Source organism: Phragmites australis, chromosome 16 (assembly GCF_958298935.1).
Source record: "Phragmites australis chromosome 16, lpPhrAust1.1, whole genome shotgun sequence".
NCBI classification, from domain to species: domain Eukaryota; kingdom Viridiplantae; phylum Streptophyta; class Magnoliopsida; order Poales; family Poaceae; genus Phragmites; species Phragmites australis.
In genome coordinates, this window is record NC_084936.1 from 18,206,243 (window position 1) to 18,225,447 (window position 19,205).

Genomic DNA, 19,205 nt, shown 5'->3' on the forward strand with positions numbered 1-19,205 from the left:
CCAAAACTGGATGTTGCAGAACATGTTGTGGAGACACCAGCCCCACATCGGTCAGAAAGGGGTCAATCGTGCACCTAAGAGGTTTATGTTACTAACCACGGAGCAGCATGATATATTATTGTTGGATAATAATGAGCCCAAGTATTATACGGAAGCGATGGTGGGACCAGACTCTGAGAGATGGCTTGAGATCTGAATTAGAATCCATGCGAGAAAACCAAGTTTGGAACTTAGTCGGTCAACCCAATGGTGTAAAAAAACAGTGTACATGGGTTTGAAGAAAAATGGGTAGACACTGTTGGAATGTTCGCATCTGTATAGCACGATTGGTGGTGAGAAGTTTCATGGTAATTCAAATTGTTGATTATGATGAAACATATTGCCCGTCGCAATGCTAAAAGTATACCGGGATCATCCTAGCGATTGCTGCATATTGTGATATGGCAAATGGACGTCAAAATAGCTTTCCTTATGGAAACCTAAATTGAGGCATGTATGTGATACAACCTAATGGTTTTGATAATCCTAAAATATGCTAGGAAGCTATGCAAGCTTCGATAGCCTATCTGTGGATTGAGGTAAGTATATCAGAGTTGGAATTTTCACTTCGATGAGGTGGTCAAAAGAGTTTGACTCCATCAAGAGTGAGTAAGAACCTTGTGTTTATAACAAGGCTAGTGGGATCACATTTTGTGTTTTTGATCCATATGACATATTATTGATCAAGATGACAATCCAATGCATTAAGTTTCTCAAATCTTCATTGAGAAATGGTTTCAAGATGAAGTTGTGGGAAAGACAATATAAATAGGGCATAAAGACCTATAGAGATAGATAAAAGGATGCCAAAGTGTTGGCACTTGAGAAAATCAGTGTGTGATGACACCTGATGAGTATGATATCATGAATAAAATACCTAGAAAAAGGCTAATGAGATTAAGCCGAAGAACGCACATTGACAAGGTATTGAAATAGTTTAATATGCAGGATTCCAAGTAAGGTTTCTTGCCAATACCATGTAGTGTCAATCTTTGTGAGACTCAGCGTATTGCGACACCTAATGAGGAGTGAAATCTTGATATCAATCACAAGTCCTGTTGATAGTCATAAGGAAAAATTATCCTCTAGTACTGGATAAGAACGAGGATGTGACCATGGTTTTTGAAGGAAAGAAAAGGTCATTGTAAATGGTTACATCGATGCTACATTACAAACCAACAAAGGAATCATGGTGTGGAATCTTGTTTTATGTAAATGATGGAACGGTGAGCTATAAATGTCCCATGCAAGAACCATTGCCTACTCTACAACTATTGCTAAGTACACCACCGCTTTTGAAATCGCATTGGAAATTGCTTGGATTAGAAAATTAGTTTCTGAGTTATGTGTGGTTTCCAATGTGTTCAGTCTAATGGATTTCTATTGTCGATAGTTGACTTATTGCCCGAGCACTGGGTGCATTGGTATCACCATAATTTCGAGCATGCACTTTGGAATGGATACATCATTTGAATTGGATGGAGAAGTGATGTAAATATATGCAATTGGTATTGGATACCTACCGGATTGGATCCGTTAGCTTGTCTTATCCTACAGCCTGAAAGAAGGTGCACTATCGAGCAATAGGTATTGCATACCTATGTGACTAGCTCTAGTGCAAGTAGGAAAGTTTTCGTGATATGCTGTAAAGGCGATCATGGGGATGATTGTATCACTTCTATGTTTGTGTTGTCTCAAGTAATTTGTTACTCTGTTCCTTGAATGATCATTATAGACATTGATCAGCATGTATGTGACTTGCTCATGAGACTCATTGTTTGATGTCATTCTAAAATGGTTCCTAGTATCATATCATCATGTGGAACAATGATGACTCATAAACCAGCACATATATTGATTGATGATCATGTTTCATGGATCATAGATATGGAGATATCAGATCAATAATGTGACCACATGTTAGCGAACATGATGTTGGACAGACCCACCTCAAGACACTACTAGGATAGTTATATGAAGTGCCATCAGTTGTGGTGTTGAATGGTGTACCTGCAGAATCCTTTGATCTGAGATCATCATTGATTCCAGAATGTGTAGTAACACACTTAGGGGCTTCTAAATGCTACTCCATAACTGTGTAGTTATAAAGATTACTTTCGGGTATGTTATGAAACATGTCATGGGATGTGAGCGATCAAGATGGAATTTGCTCCTCCTTAATAACGGGAGAGATATCTCTGGACCCCTCGAGGTAGTTGGATTTAGAAAGTGCATGGCCATACCAATATGATTAAAGAGTTAATCATGATGAATCCACTACTTGATCGAGTGAATGGTCGAGCTATCACAAGGGTGGCACGAATATCTCCTTGAGCTTGATTGGTATCGTGTGGTAAAGGGATTGGTGCATATATATATATATATATATATATATATATATATATATATCAAGGTTCAGCCAATATGATTTTTATGTTTGCTCATGAGTCAATATGTGCTACTAGGTACCGCTATTGACTTGCAATTCGGAAAGGATTTCTGGGTAGCGGCCATTTACAAATGAACCTAACGGGTCACACACTTAAAGGGATGGAATTTAAAACTTGCATGAATCGACTCTAGTGCAAGTGGGAGATTGTTGCTGATATGCCCTAGAGGCGATTGCGTATGCAAATTGGATATGCGAATGAGATTTAATATGATTGAATGTCCATTAGGGTTTAGAGTCATGATGGGCTTTAATGTGATTAAAGGTCTATTAGCGTACTCTATATAAGAGGAGGCAGGAGCTGTGGGCTCAGGAGTTGATTTTGCCGCCTAAACCCTGGCCGCCACCTCTTCCCGAACTCCCTGCAAAACCCTAGTTGGGCGTGCGGTGCTAGCACATCGGTGTACGGTGTTTCATCCCTGTGCGTGTGGATACCGTGGAGGCACTGCTACGATTGTTGTGGTGCTGATCAGCAACAAGGATACTAGGATGTGTTCAATTACTTCCTCATTGCGATCGAAGCTTCCTGTTTATGGTCGATGAGGTGGTCGACGTGATCGACTACTCCTCTATGTGGTCACGAAGCTGGTCGAGGACGCAGTGCCCTTGGTTGGAGCTGGTCGAGGATGTCGTGCCCGTGGTTGGGACTGGTCGAGGAATTGGTCAAGAAGCATGACCACATGCTCGGAGCTGGTTAAGGAGTGTGACCACTTGAGCAGGGCTAATTGTGGATCTGATCGAGAAGTTGCTCGAGGAGTTTGACACGCACGACGTTGGATCTGTCTACTCCAATACTTCTTCCACTGCACAATGCGTCTAGTAGTAGCAATCTATGATCCCCTACTCGCATGGTTCCTTGGTTGAACGCGTTAGAGAAAAATTGTTTTATGCTAGCGTAGCCTACCCGTTCCCCAACAGTTATGTGGTTAGATGACATCACTTTGCCCTGTGATGTATATTTTGGCCAGTGGTGGCTTGGATGTATGATCGAGGCTTGTTCCTCATTTGCTATGATTTTAATATTGCTAATGTGATGTTTTATAAACTGTTATATGTCTCTTATGTGTTATGGCCAGTTAACCTCAAGGTTCAGGGGAGGTGCTACCAAATTGTTTTCTTTTGACAGCACTGTAGGTTGGTTTGAGTGACATTCCAGACTTGTGGTAGTCCACAGGGTGTTACAATTCTTGTACCATCAGGAAATTGTTAGAGCACCAGTCCTCCTTGGGTTATCGTACGTTAAAAGAAAGAAGAAATTCATGTGTACAACAATTCATCCTTTGAGGCTGTGATCATAACTTGCTAGAGACATGTGCTAATTACAAATCACGGACCGCGTTCTGTACTTCATAATATTGTGCAGTACTGACAACTGGCAACGAAAGGTTGAAATGTGGTTATAGATCAGATGATTGCTAGTTCTATATAAGAAATCCAAAATGTCCAATCTCTCTCTATTTGCCGCCCCCTTATCTCTCTCTATGTGTGCCTGCCATGTAGGTCCCACCAAACTGGCCCTGCCATGTCCACCGTGGATGACACACCGAAACCGCTCGCAGTCCACATCCTTGCGAACGTGGTCCACAAAACAATGCTGCTCGTTGACTGTTAACTATGGGTTCCAAATGTCAGTGTCTCAACCATTGTTGATGTTGTGATAATTTCCTTGATCTTCAACTTTAACTCAAAGGTGGCTATGAAACTCTCCAATATGAGTGAGTGTTTCCCCTAGAGCTTCAACAACATCTAATGGCCAGCCAACCCCCAAATTTAGCCATTGGACTGAATCAATCGAAATCCCTACTCACCGTATTATGCGATCACCACAGTGTCCAATGGTTAGAAAGTCACCGCATCATGCAATCACCATAGTGTCCAACAGTTAGAAAGTCACCGCATCATGCAATCACCACAATGTCCAATGGTTAGAAAATCACCGCATCATGTGGTGACCTTCTTGTTTGAAGCCTGACACCGCTAAAGATGAAGTACTCTGCACCGTCCCATGGTCGCCACATGATGAGGTGAATTAATCTAAGATCTCCTTGCCTTGCAACCTCTCTACAACTAACATATGATGCACCGTCCTATAAATCATTGTATAATATGGTGCCACCGCATCATGCGGTGACTTCATCTCTGAAGCCTGGAAATCCTTCGACACTAGCTGCTCATGATACGATGACCTCACCATATCATGCGGTGACGTGACCACATCATGCGGTGACTAGATTCCTAGGGGTACTTATTCAATTCAAACTATCTCAAGTCCCGATCTTCGTAGCTTCACTTCGTTGATTTCTTGGGTTTTCATTCTGGTCCATTAAAACTAGCTTAAAAACACTAGATCAAGCCACTAAATCTAAACCTCTTCTCACAATATGACCAAAGAAAATAACACAAGTGATGCTCTCAACACCATAATCGCTTTGCTAAATAATAGGTCCTCGAAGCTCTTTTTTTGACATTGATAATCATCCTCTTGAAGTGTTGAACCCCAAGTTCATCACATAGCATCCGTAAGACTAAATCTTGCATACTAGCAAACAATGTTAATCCCATTAACTATATTGATATTAATCACCAAAATCACATTGACCCAATGCTAAGCCCATTGATCTTTCAATAGAGTGCCACCGTCTAGTTGTTGTCCTCCTCCTTGTTGGAGGACAATGCAGGTGACGACCAGTGGGAATGGCAAGGAAGATACCATGGCATAGATTGTGCAAGAGATTGATGAGGGAAGTGAGCGAGTCTGTGTAAACCCTAACTGGTGGGTGCAAATATAAACTGCGCGAAGCACCACACTTTGGCTTCTAGACTCATCATATTCCATATGGTCTTTACCTCAAAATCTTCTATGATGATGAAAATACTGTAGATGGCTCCTATGGAGCATTGTCTAAAAATATATCACATACGGTTCAACTTGTATTAAGAATCGTTGCAGACAGCTTCTGATATGAGCCATCTGGGATAATATCATTGAAGATTAGGGTAACGGTCTCGATGTGCTTCTATCTGAAACGGGCACCCCCTAAGTTACTAGCAGATAGTTCTACGTACAACCATCTGTAATATGTCTATCACAGTCGGGTTATGTGTTAACTGTATGTCATATCCCATCATCTTTGTGTTGTCCTATAATAGTGTGACATCATATAATATTTGAAGCTTGTAGGCTAGAGAATACGAACTTGTAGGTGGTTTTTAACAAACCCCAAAGTTGTACCTGGGTTTCTGCAATTTTCCCCCAAAAAACATAAGAAATGAACTAGGCTACAGCGAGACATAGGCATAGGCCATTTTGCACTGCCTTGTTTTTTTGTCAATCGCAAGGTTAGGTTCCCTACAGCCTCGCATCCTTTCCTAGCATTCCATTAACCAGCTGGCACAGATAAATCTCTGTCCAACCAAATGACTTAATACAAAAACTGAGGCATTGTCAACCCACATTTGGTTGCCTTGCCCGAACCCAGCACCATATTTAGCTAAAACATGTGCAACACTATTACATTTTCTGAAACTGGAAGATAACTGAACTTCATCTTCGACCAAACGGGAAAGACTTTCAGCTTCTCTAACCAGGGTGCCAACCCTCACAAAATCAAGAGCATTGCTTTTTAAAGCATTGATCATATTACATGAATCTGACTCCAGAACTGTCCTCCCAATCCTCAAACTATGGAATAAGTTGATATAAACGCCTCAGCTTACACACGCTTGTCGCGCACCGACACAAATGGCAATTAGCTTGCCGGCAGCACCAGCCTTGAACTCGCCATGTCTATCTCTGATGACAACTACCCAGCCTTTGAAAAGGAATTAATCGGTATTATATATATTATGAATGTATGTTTGCAGATGCGCATAGCTCAGAGCTGGTCACATTGCGTCGGCGCGAAGGAGAACTTTCTGTTGCCCACATCGTAGAGCACGTGCATGTTCTGCTGCTGGACGTTGCCGATGACGGACGGGGCGAAGCTGTCCGGCGTCTGGACCACTGCCAGGCACATCAGCTCCGGACTTGGCTCCTGGAAGAAGTTGTCCCGCGGGAGCACCATCTCCGCGCCGCCGTCGAAGTGTAGACGGAGCGGCGGCGTCTGCACCTTGTCCATGGACACGCCACGCGGTAACGCGAAGCACAGCTGGTACTCCTCGACGGTCCGGTTCGCCACCGGCAGCTTCACCGTTTCCAGCACGGCCTTCTTCAGTTCCTTGAAGGCTGGCTCCACGAGGTTCGCCATCGTGGTCCCCGAGTCGACGACCGTGCCGCCGGTGCCGTCGGGCTTCAATGCGAGGCTGGCCGCCGGCACGTCAAGCCGCTTGGTCCCAAGCGAGAGCCCTACCAATGGCACGTAGTAATAGATGTCTTCCACTGGGTTCCTCAGTATGGAGATAGTTTGGATTGGCCCCGCAGTCTTGTACTTGCTCAGGTCGGCCTTTGCACCGAACATGAGCGGGCTAGTCTTGCGTTCGGCGAAAGGAGTGAAGCAGTAGGAGAACCTTGGTATGGACAGCTGCGTTATCAGAGACAAGGGGCTCGGAGAGAGGCCCATAATGCCGGAGGCGCCGGCTATGCTCCCGCTGGAAAGCTTGCCGCAGCCAAAGGCGAGGGCGGAGAGGGAGACATTGCGGTGCACGCCGAAGGTGAAGGTCTCGGACGCGAGGACGCCGCTCGCCTTCACGTTGCTGCCATAGTCGTTCTCGTACAGGCACTTATTATTGGTACAGCTCTTGTTGGTGAACACGGCCTCCTGGCACTGCTTGCTGCTGCAGGGGAGCAGGGAGAAAGAGGAGGACTTGCCCGGGTCGTAGAGTGGCTCAAGCTGCCTCGCCATGGGGCTCAACAGCTTGCACTGCGTCCAGGTGAGGCCGCTGCCTATGTCGATGATGAGCTTGCTCGGCTGCGGCGGCGTGCCGATGCCCACGGTCAGCCAGTGGCCCTGGTCGGCGTACGGGGAGATGGTCACGTCGGCCGCAGAGATGTCTCCGCTTTTGCCGAGAACCTTTCCGAGCCTCGCTGTCTGCCTCGCCACCCTGGCCTTGCTCGCGAGCGCGGCGCGGCGCCAGATCTCGTGCCTGGTATACGAGCTGCCGCCGAAGGGGTGGCCAAGGTCGTTGCCGAAGTTGAAATGAAACATGGCACGGGCAGCCGTCACGACGACGGCGAGGCAGAGAAGCCGGAGGAGATGAAGATGTCGAGCCATGCGTTGGGGACTTGGGATCTCACTTGATGTTCAGACTTTCACGGCGTGGTTGGTGTTCATATAAATAGTTGCCTTTTCTTAAAAAGTGCAAATATGATTGCAAGATTATTATAGCCGCACAATGCCTAGTCAATAACCTAAATAATTATTATAGCTTCGTGCCGAAATAGAAATTACCTCTTTCCTTCGTTTGGATTAACAGAGATCCACACGGCCAACCACATGCCCATGTTTCCGGAATTAGTGGTTGCCTAGCACAGGCACCTCGCACGCATACATACCCTTAGTATAGTGATCCAAATGCACTATCCTCACATGACATTTTTTTCTTCAATGCATGTCGATCTTGAGGAGTTTAGCCATGATAGATGGATTAAAAAAAACAAACCCACGGGAAATTCTAAAACATCCGGTATGTCTCGGAATAAGAAAAAAAAAAGTTTTTTTTAAAAAAGGTTCCCATGTGTTGGCAGAATCGGCAAAACCTCCTCCACAAGTATGTCGTGTGTTTACCCTTAAAAAAAGTCTTTCCGTGCAGTAATTTGTGCCGCTACTTGGAGGCTAGGATACCCCGGGGCCGGTCCTGAGATATCCGAGGCCTCGGGGTGCAAAACAAAATAGAGGCCCTCCATTGAATGAAAACAAAGTATTTTTTGAATAACTAAAAATAAAGTATTATTTTTTTAATAAAGTATTATTTTTTGTGAAGAAAGTATTTATCGGTGATATGGGAACCAGGGGTCCTCGAGTTCTGAGGTTAGAACAGCAGAATGCCACGTGACGCCTTCTCTCGGGGACTATCTCCCCGAGGCCCGAGAAGACCCAGTTCCGGGAGGGGTGCTCAGAGCCATGAACGGTGGTCCCCGAGTACCCGAGTTCCCTGAGGACCCGAGAAGGCAGTTCCGGGAGAGGGCGCTCGGGGCCATGAACAGTGGTCTCCGAGTTCTTTGAGGACCCGAGAAGACACAGTTCCGGGAGAGGGTGCTCGGGGCCATGAATAGTGGTCCCTGAGTACCCGTAGTTCTCCGAGGACCCGAGAAGGCACCGTCCCAGGAGAGAGCGCTCGAGGCTATGAACAGTGGCCCCCGAGCACTCGGAGTTCCCCGAGGACCGAGAAGAGACGTATCCGGGAGAGGGTGCTCGGGGCTATGGATAGTAGTCCTTGAGCACCCAGAGTTCCTCGAGCACCTGAGAAGCCCCTTACCGGTGGACCCCACAAGGGCTTAGCGGTGAGGTGTCAACTGGTGAGAGGCTCGATGCTGTATTTAAGAGGGAGCGTGGCCTGTCACTTCCAACCACTCCCCCCACGCCTGTTGTCAGTCCCTGCCACCGCTTGGCAGGGAGGCATGGGGACATTTAATGCGACGGGTCTCATCACATGTCATCCTGCGCGGCTTGGAGATATCGTCACTGGGCTCAAGGCATATCGCCTGCCGCTCTGCTATGTCAGACCTACTCTGACCGGGCGGCCACGCGGGGTTGCTCGGCGGCTGCCTGGTAGGCCCCCCTAATGTACCCGCTAAAAGGTGGCGTAATGGGCGACAGGACCGCCTAAGGGTGCATTTTCAACTTCCTGTAACATCAAACTGCAGCCCTATGATAGTTGTTGTCCATTTATGGCTCATGGGGACTCGCGTCCTCCTTTCTGGGCACGCCAAGCCTCCCCCAACGGGATAAAAGGGGGTGCACCTCGGAGAAGCAGAAGGTCATGACATATGAAGCACGAAGCCAAGTAGAAGCTCAAAGAGATCGGCGCTTGAAGACTGAAGCTCTAGACTTAGACAAAAATTCTTGTAACACAAGAGATCCAGAGAAATGTATTCCCAGAGCATTAATAGCATACACACAGGAGTATGATATTACGCTCTGTGTGGCCCGAACCTGTCTAAAATCCCTCGAGCATTTACTCCCACTAGAATCCGATCATCCGTCGCCCCTACATCTCATATACTCGAATTAAATTCATGTACGAGGTAGATTCAGAATCATCCCCCCGGCCGAATCTCAAAGGGGGTCCCTTAGGATCCCCGCTTGAGGAGTTCATCCTCCGACAGTATTGGTCGTATTCTAATTGCAAATTAAATAAATGCTCAATCCATAAAAAGAATTTGTTGGCAATTAACATTTAAAAGTTTATCACAAAGATAACTTTCATTTGTCACATCATCACGTCGGTAGTGCATCAGTAACTATGAAATTATAGCATGTTACCACACAATTGGCAGCAGTATAATAAACAAACATCAACCATGCGGAGAGAGGGGCAAAAATCTAAAATTAGACAATATATAAGGATATTTGTCGAAATAGACAACATATAGTCATATTTATTAATTTAGCATCCATATTTGGTGCACGATGGATTTTTGATACACCGTATGCCGAAAATGGACTGTATTCAGCACACGGCGTGCCGAATATGGTATTATTGCATGTACACGCTGAACGAGAAAAAAGAAAAAGAGAGGGAGACTTACAGCTTCGAGCCAGCGCAGGGGCAGCGACGGAGAGCACGAAGCAAGTGAGGAAGATGGAGAGGCGGAGCGCGGGCGGTGCCATCACTGCCGGCCGCCATCGTGGCCGCCGCGGAGGCAGCTTACTCTTCCCACCACCGGACAAGCTCCATCACACTCACCGCCCCCAGTAGGCCAGCATGGGCCCACTTACTTGAGCACCGGAGCTCGAAATTCGGCGATCCGAAGCTCACTCCGCGACGCGGTGGGCCACCCGCGCCGGTCGCATGAGCAGCTCCGCCAAATCCAAAAAATCCAACGGACAATTTGATGCTGCTGCGGGTTCGATAGCTTGTATGTTCGCACTGTGAGCTTTAATATCAATCCCATGGCACATTCTGCTTGGGTCGATGATAACAGTTGTCTTCATTTTTATCTCTACTAATTAAAAAATACGTAGGGGTTCCCACCAGGCAGGACGTCCTGCCACCCCTCCCCTGAGCTCTGATAGGTGGTCCCTCTTTCTCATCCAACACCAATCCCGATCTCTCCTCTTCCTCCTTGTTGCGTTCCCGTCACGGCGCCGCCCTCGCCATAGCAGCATCGCCTCTGCCCCTCCACTTTCCCATCCCATGTGAATAAAGCTGGAGGCACGCATCCTAAGCAAAGGCCTTGGTACTTGCCTCTGACGAGCTGGATCGTGACACCTGCCTCGGTCGGGGCTAGGGTTAGGGTTTGGCTTGGCTCAGTCATCGCACCAACCCCGACGCCGATGCGCCGCGCATGATGGCGGTGAACTGCCTCTACGTCACAGCCGCCTCCGCAAAGGCTAATGCCACTGCGCTGCAGTGGTGGGCGGCATCGCTCCTCAACGATGAGGCCCAGGCAGGTGGTGACGGGGAATGGCTTGTGACCGTGCTGTGGTCACGGGTGCCCGTCACGGTGCTGGCGAATCTGGTGGCGCATGTGTTCCTCGTCCTCGTTCTCGCGCTCAAGGTGATTGCCTCGGTTTCTCTTCTTCTTCCCCGCTTGTGGGAGGCTACCTGCATGCTATTGATGTTGATGCGGGTTCAAATGGAGTGTTGAACTAATTGAGCTCATGGAGGTGGGTTTCGGTCCTGGGGGGCTAATCGCTTTAGCTTGCTGCGTGCTATTCATTGCTGTTCTGGTGGGCTATAAGCTGCTCTTTTGATGTGTTAATTTTGATTAGACAAAGGCTTTATCGGTTGTCTGCTTCTCCTCATGTCCTCATCGTTTAATAACTTTCATAAGCAGAGAGTTGGAAGTTGGCCCCGAAATAGGGAACCATTTAGGTTGTTAGTTCAAGAAAATAGCATGCTTCTCTAGATAATTACTTTTCTGTTATGCATGACTTGAGTTTAGACAACTATTCTTTTGCTTTTAGATGATTGTGCGGGAAGCGTTGAATTCCTCCTTAGATGAGGAAATGTCTGCAGATCCTTCTATTTTCTTGATGGGAGAAGAGGTACTACCAGTAGCCCCACTTGTCTGTTTTTCTCCCCTTTGTTTCTTTTGGTCTAATAATTATTATTTTTGTGATAGGTTGGGGAGTACCAAGGTGCATATAAGGTCAGTAATATTTCTAAAGATGTATGCTTCCTTCTATCTCCTTGTGGCAACTGAAAATTAATATACGAATGCTATTGGTGTTGAGCTTCTCTCCATTGGTGCTCTTTGCAGATATCAAAGGGATTGCTAGACAAGTATGGCCCCGATAGGGTTCTTGATACACTAATCACTGAGGTTATAGACCTGCAAAATGATCAATCATCATTGTCCATTCATAAGCTGTCAGTTTGATGTCATCACATATTAATACTGAATTGCTTTGTTTCTGTTCATGCTGGTTTTACTAGCATTGGTGTCGGTGCTGCCTACCATGGTCTTCGACCTATAGTAGAGTTTATAACATTTAATTTTTCAATGCAAGTCAGTTACTTATAAATAAATTCTTCTAATTTATTTATATTGCTTTATTTGAATGTGCTTTCTAATCCCCGCATTCCGCTCCTCCTTTCCTGTCCGCGATCCACGCGCCCTAGAATGGCGGCCCGCCAGCACCCCCCTCCCCCGCGTCTCTTCTGGCAATATTCGTGCACTCACTTCTCGCCTGGGGCTGTCCTCCTCTGTGCTAGATTTTGGGTTGGGGTGGACATCCGAGTACGCGGTCAACAAGCCGCTTGCCTCTATCCGTCCATTCCGCGAGGTGATTCCTCGCCGGACTCCAATCTTTGCTCGAACTCAATACCCCACGGCAAATCCTAAGTTGTGCTTTATAGTTGGATGTGCATAACTCACAGCATTACAGATTAAATAATTGTACTTCCATTGCACCATTGCGTCTATGGATTCAGTACATTTTTATGTACTGGTTGTTCACTTTACAGTAGTTTTGAATCATCTTTGAAAAGGTTTTGTTTGGCTTTCCAGATACTTCTTTTTATCAACATTGAGTTTCAGAAAACTAGAAAAATACAACACACGCAATGGACCATAACGCGTAAGCTAAACAGAGACAAAATGATTTCTTTTCAGCAACAAGACCATCGTGCAGTAGGTTTTTAATGCTATCTTTTATAAAAAAAAATTTGACATTCTGGATCTCTTTGTAATCCTTTTATTTTTGTCCCTCTGTTTTTCTCTTGAAGTTCCTTAATGCAGTTGTCAATATCTGGAGAGCTAATGAAGCAATGGAGTTTTCAATATCTGGATAGCTTAAGCTGATCAGATTCTTTCTTCTGTAGCAGTCTTTCTGCATGCTAAGCCATTGTACAGGGAGTTCCCTGCTTAATGACAGGTAGACAATCCATTAAATTATTTTGGTATTGATCTTTCACCTATTTGAATAATCCTCATCTTTCTCTTTTCATGCAAACATTAAACTCATAGATTTGCTTCCAAAAATAGATAGCTTGGAGGGTGCTGCTTTGAGCATCCAACATTCATGCCCAAAACTGTAAGAAATCCAATGGGCGGCTCAAGTATATGTAGGGGCTCAGGACATGATAATAACTGTTGTTTTTGGAGTGTTATTTATTCTGAAATTTGAATGGTCTTAACAAATTATTTTCCTTTTGTCTCTAGCTTAGGTTTTTGAATTGAAGGGAAGAACTTCTCTGAGCATCAGTGTTAGAGGGCTATGGCGCCACAGGGGTACACATCGGTGGAGGCTGCAGTGGGGGTGGGTGTTGTGTAGGGAGAGGGTGAGGGCGAGGGCGACATGATCCGGGTCGACGTGGAGGAGACGCCAGCTGAGGAGCTACTGCTGGTGGATAAGGTGTCCGAGGCCGTCCGTTCCTATGGTGCCGGGGTGCATATGATCCCTACCTTTGCTGGTTAGTCCTCTGCCCCACAAATAATACTGAGATATTTGCCCCAGGTAGACTGCTACGATCTCTCTATTGGGGTGCTGAATTGGGGAATTTCAGGATGAGATCTCATGTTGGTAGGGGATGCAATTGTGAAAGTGTCCGGTAGAATATTTGCATTCCCATCAGTCCACATGTGAGTACGATGTGCATCTCTTTGGCACCTTGACATTATTTTCAATCCGACAATACCTAAATGCTCTTTTGCACGGGTTGTGTCATGCTTGCCATGGTGTCACGTCACTTTTGCTTAACAAATTTTTGGCATCTGTTGCAACGTACGGGTAGAAAACTAGTAAATCCCGAACATAACAACTCCACACAGACCCTATCTGAACATATTGGTGAATCATAGTAATTTTATAGGAAACATTGATATGGTGGAATAACAAAAGTTGTATAATGCAACTTACCATACGGCATTGGTTGATGTTGTAGGATAAATGTGAGCCACAGAACATGTCATAGATGTGCGGCAAAAGATGTTTGTCAGGTCCAGATGTGACATCAACCTAGTATTCAGAAAATAGCAAGTCAAATAAAATGATTAGTTCGAATACTAACGGCCTAGGAAGCGTCTAGGAAATGTCTCATGATAGCATCCACTATTGGAACCGATAGATCATTAAGGCCTGAAACCCTAATATGTAACAATGAAACATTTAAATTAATATTGCCATTCACCGAATAATTAAGACCTTTATCTTCCCTTACATTACAGCTACTCATGAAAATCTTACCTTGCATTGCAGCTACTCATAAAATCAACACACGAAGTAATAACACCATGGCAGGTTCACCCCAAATCCATTCGCATATGAGAGAAAGAGAGCGAGATCAAGAACTCACAGAGATAGGGTGACACCTCGATCTTGGCCGAAGCTGATTCAGGTCGGCACCATAACAGCCCTAAACCGCGGCTAAGGCCGCGCCATGCATTAGCACTGGTCTCTTCCCCCCCCCCCCTCCATCCCTTTCAGTTTTTTCGGAGACAAGGGATCTATCGAGCCCAACGGGTCCTTCTTTTGCCCCATCAGCTAAGAGGTGGCCAATGGCATGCCCGCGGGCTTCATTGGCCAGCCACCAACGTTGTACCCACCAGAGCCCATCGGCGCCCTCGTTGTTCTCAGGAGTGAGCTCGCCATGCCGCGCGTCGAGAAGGGAGAGCTGCTGGCGCTGGCATTGGGATTAGCACCGATCAGCTTGGAGGCCTGCAGCGCGGTGAATCTGAGAGGCATGGTGGATTTCTTGCGCGAGGAGCCAGAGCCGAGGAGGTCACTGAAGAGGCTAGGATTGTTGGCCTAGAGATGCTGAGCCTGGAGGAGGACGCGGTGGAGGACCAGCTCTGACCTAAGATATCGCTGACCATGGAGGTTGGCTCGGATCCAGGCGACACTGCTGCTGCGGCCACAGGGGACGGTTGGTGGGTCCACGATGGATTGGCACTGGCAGGCTTGTGCATCCATGCCGTGGTGGTGGCCGGCCTCGGGGAGGGGTTGGTCGCAGCACCTGGCCTCTAGTCGCGGAGCGGATGGGAGTTGGACGAGGAGCGGGAGGCGTTGATGCCGCAGTCGAACTGGTAGGATTCGAAGGAGGTGGTAGTGAGGGCGGTTTGCGACGGCGGCAGTTTGTGGCCAATTAAGGGGGTGATGGGGTTGGCGATGTGGCTGGCGGAACTGTCTCGAAGCAGGTGGTGTGCGCGGGCAGGATGGCGACACAGTTGTGCAGGGGCAGAAGGGAAGGAGGGACCACCTGTTAGGAATAGAGGGGAGGAAAGACAAGACATTCTGCCTGATACGAGAACCACTACATACTTCTCTACTACTTAAAAAGAACCAAATGAATTCGTTCGTCTGCCACATTCGGACTACCGATGCAGCATCGCCCGTCCGATCGTGCCCACTCGCTCGCACGAAGCGTCGCCGTCCATCGCACAAATCATCTGCATCGTTCGTTTGCCCCCCATCTCTCAACTCCTCTCGTTTGGCCCCCATCTCCCGACCTCCCTCGCTACTCTCGCCCGTCGTGGCGCATCCGCCGGCTGTGGTGCCTCTCGACCGAGGAACGGCAACGGGAGACAGAGACAGAGGCGCTCATCGTGCTATCTCTCGGGTTCCCTATCGACGAGCTTCTACCCGAGGAGCGGCCCCTCCTCCCGGCCCCCATCGCTGATGCGCCCAACGACTACATTGTCGTCTGCAATCACATCCTCGCCTCCTGGCGTGCCGACCTGAGTGCACCGCTCCCCCGCGTGCGCGTGCTCGAGACCGTGGCCGCCACCTACGACCACCTCGTCGCCACGGCCCACGGGCTCCTCGTCCGCAAGGGCCACATCAACTTCGGCGTGTCCGCCACATTCCCCACCGCCCCGCCCCCGAACGCCCCGCCTCAGGGCGCTGCAACAACCTTCATCCTCGTCGCCAGCATGGGTCTCGCTGGGATCGCCGCCGCACGCCATCTCCTCCGCTTCAGCTTCCGCGTGCTTGTCTTCGAGGGTCATTCGCGCCTCAGTGGCCGTGTCTACACATCCCGCCTCGGCGGGGACAAGGCCGCCATCGAGCTCAACGACAGCGTCATCACCGGCATCCACGCCAACCCGCTAGGCGTGCTCGCGCGGCAGCTTAGCATCCCACTGTGCAAGCGTGATAAACTGGGAGGGCTATGTGTGCAACTGTGACATTTCCTTGCTTTTAAGCGGTTGCTTCTCTTGATTTCCTGTTACCCTTGTAGAGGGAATGATTGATTCATCATTTCCTCTCTTTTCTTGGGAGAATTTTAGTTAGGACCTGTTTAAATAATTGGCGTGTTGTCCTAATTTTAGTTATGCTAGGACCAAACTGCATCGACTTGATTTGAATGATCAATTTGCAATACAAGAAGTTAGGTGCTGAACTGATGGTCAGCGTGCTTTCAATTAACTATGTTGATTTAATGGCTAATTATGTATATTTTCCGACTTGGAAATTCCTGGGCTGGATTTGCCTAGAACTGGCATGGCATTGTTGAAGGCCAATCATAGAATATGTAATTTTCCCTTTTTGTATAAGAATTTATCAAATTTCTCAAACTTAGGTTTAGTTCAATGTCCTGGTTCTGGTTTATTAATGCAAATTCTGTTATGTACTAATTTACCACAGCCAGTATCGCAAGTAGCTGTGATCCATGGAATTAATGTAACTTTGCAGATGAATGATGGAATGACACAGAATATTGACATATGTAGATTTCAAAAGTTCAATGCTTTTGTGTTGTTGAACAATTACCTGTATATGGTCAGCTACCTATCTATTCATTTTAAACTCTGACATGATATGCACTCCTCATTTCACATTATTTTCTATTCCAGGTGTTTTGTTGTGCCCTTGGGCATATCTTATCATGGCAATTGGATTATCTGCACTAATTCTAGGCTTATGGCCCATGCATCTGATTTGGACATACTACTGCATTATCAGGTACAGTGTGCATGTTCTGCATTCTATTTTTGGCAAGTTCATCAAATTACCAATCAAAGTGCTCACATTTTGCGTCCTCTTTTTCTTGAAGGCAGAACTAAGCTGGTGGGACCTATAGTAAAGCTTCTGCTTCTTATTGCTGCTACTGCAATCTTGATCCTATGGTTGATAGTTGGCATCCCAGGAAGCGTCCTTTCTGGATTAGTATATGGTTTTCTAGCGCCCATAATGGCCACATTCAGTGCAATTGGAGAAAGCAAAGAAAATCCGTTTGTTCATTGTTTTGTGGTAGATCTTTCTTTGGATGATCAATTTATTTGTTTTATGTTTCACATTCTCTATTTTCATATATATATAGATGATTACGGGAGACAATCCAAATAAAGAGGAGATGTGCTTAGTAGATAGTTGTACCACTAGCTCTATACTAAGGGAAACTAAATATTTTCAAACTCTAAAAAAGAGTCAAGGAAATATTTTGACGATCGCAGGACACGATGCTATGATTGTTGGCTCTAGTCGCGCCATAATCACTCTCCCTATGGATACTCAAATTACAATCGAAGATGCACTCTTGTATCCTGATTCAACATGTACCCTACTAAGTTATAGAGATATCCGTTAAAATGGTTTCCATATCAAAACCCATGATGACAACAAAGAGGAATATCTGCTCATTACCAAAAATATCAGATATGCAAAACAAATACTAGAGAAAATTCTCTCTTTATCCACAGGATTGTACTATACATACATCAAGCCCGTACCACATATTGCGTATAAGGTAATTTTTTAGAATGTTGACACATTCCAAATATAGCATGATCGCCTGGGTCATCCAGGTGTTGGAATGATGCGAAAAATTATCTGCAATTTAATTGGTCATGACATAAATACTGCCAAATTCTCACAACTTGCCCTCTATCTATGTCTTGAGATGAATATCAGGGACTACTATAATTGTGTTCATTTCAATGGACCTAATGTCTCCTTGAGCTGTCATTTAAATATGGGTCAACACATGATAGTTGAAAGGCAAGTGAATGCTAGCTCTCATTTTCGTAGATACCCGAGGGGTTGATTAAACTGAGGATAATTTAGATTGCTTTTCTAAAAACACACCAGACCCATAGAAAACCTCAATTTGTTGGTAAATTTGCCTGCTGTAAATGCTTCGTGTAATTTTATTAACTAACACGGTCCAGACACACCTGTAAGACTATCTCCAAGGGCTTCTGTCGCACTTCCTGTTCCCTTCGCGATGGGAAAGAGATCGCGAAGGGAACGACCGTCGGGCTCCAAGGGATTCCTGTTGGGGGCTGGTGTGGGACGGAAGAGGAGAAAGGTTCCTAGGGGCATGAGATTCTCTCATATCCATTCGTGCGCTCAAACTGGAGCTTTGCCCGTGCCGCCCTCTCCTTCTTCTCTGGTCACTGCCTTAAGCTCCCCTTCGGCCTCTCCGTCGACCGGTTGCTCCAGCGCCTTCCCGCCCAAGCGAGCACTAGGTGAGCTCCACCATGCTTCACTGAAGCTCTCCGGCCTTTCCCCTTCCTCTCCCCCTCATCGTAGCGCACTGTCGTCGTCGATCCTAAGCCATCATCCACCATCGTTGTCAACGAGCTACCTCGTCGGCATGCATGTCGCCACCGACCACCGAAACGGGTTCGCCATCGTGCACTGGTTCTGGTGGTACCACCCCCCCGTTAGGATTCATCGTCGTTCACCGAGTCGTCGTGGACCTAGGCCCATAGATCCAGAGAAGAGCTGAGTAGATCTGAGTAACAAAAGTATTTAGGGTATTTTAGTATTTAGAAATTCCAGAGATATACAGAAATGAATATTTATTACATTGTTGGGGAAGGGAATGAGAAAGAGAATACTGTTGGAGTATAGGAACCTTCCGGGATTCGTCGTCGTTCACCGTCGCCGATCGGTCAACCGTCAGTCAATGAGCCGTTCCCCTCCCCTTCTATCGATTTAGACTGAGTCGCCGTGGACCCGGGTCCATTGATCCAGAGAAGAGCTAAGCAGATATGAGTAACAAAAGTATTTAGGGTATTTTAGTATTTGAAAATTCCAGAGATATACAGAAATAAATATTTATTATATTATTGAAGTGCAAGAATTTAGAAGGAACGAGTTAAAAAAATCCCTCTGAAAGAGATTTTAAGTTCGAATCCCTCCTGAAAGAGATTTTAAGTTAGGAATTG

At 46.4% G+C, this 19,205-nt stretch overlaps 1 protein-coding gene across 1 annotated transcript; it reads right to left on the bottom strand.

Moving 5' to 3' along the window:
• Positions 1-6,163: 6,163 nt before the first annotated feature.
• LOC133895102 (aspartic proteinase nepenthesin-1-like) lies at positions 6,164-7,698 on the bottom strand. Its single transcript, XM_062335295.1, has one exon. The coding sequence runs from the start codon at positions 7,696-7,698 to the stop codon at positions 6,364-6,366; it is 1,335 nt and encodes a 444-aa protein (XP_062191279.1). The 3' UTR covers positions 6,164-6,363.
• Positions 7,699-19,205: the final 11,507 nt, after the last annotated feature.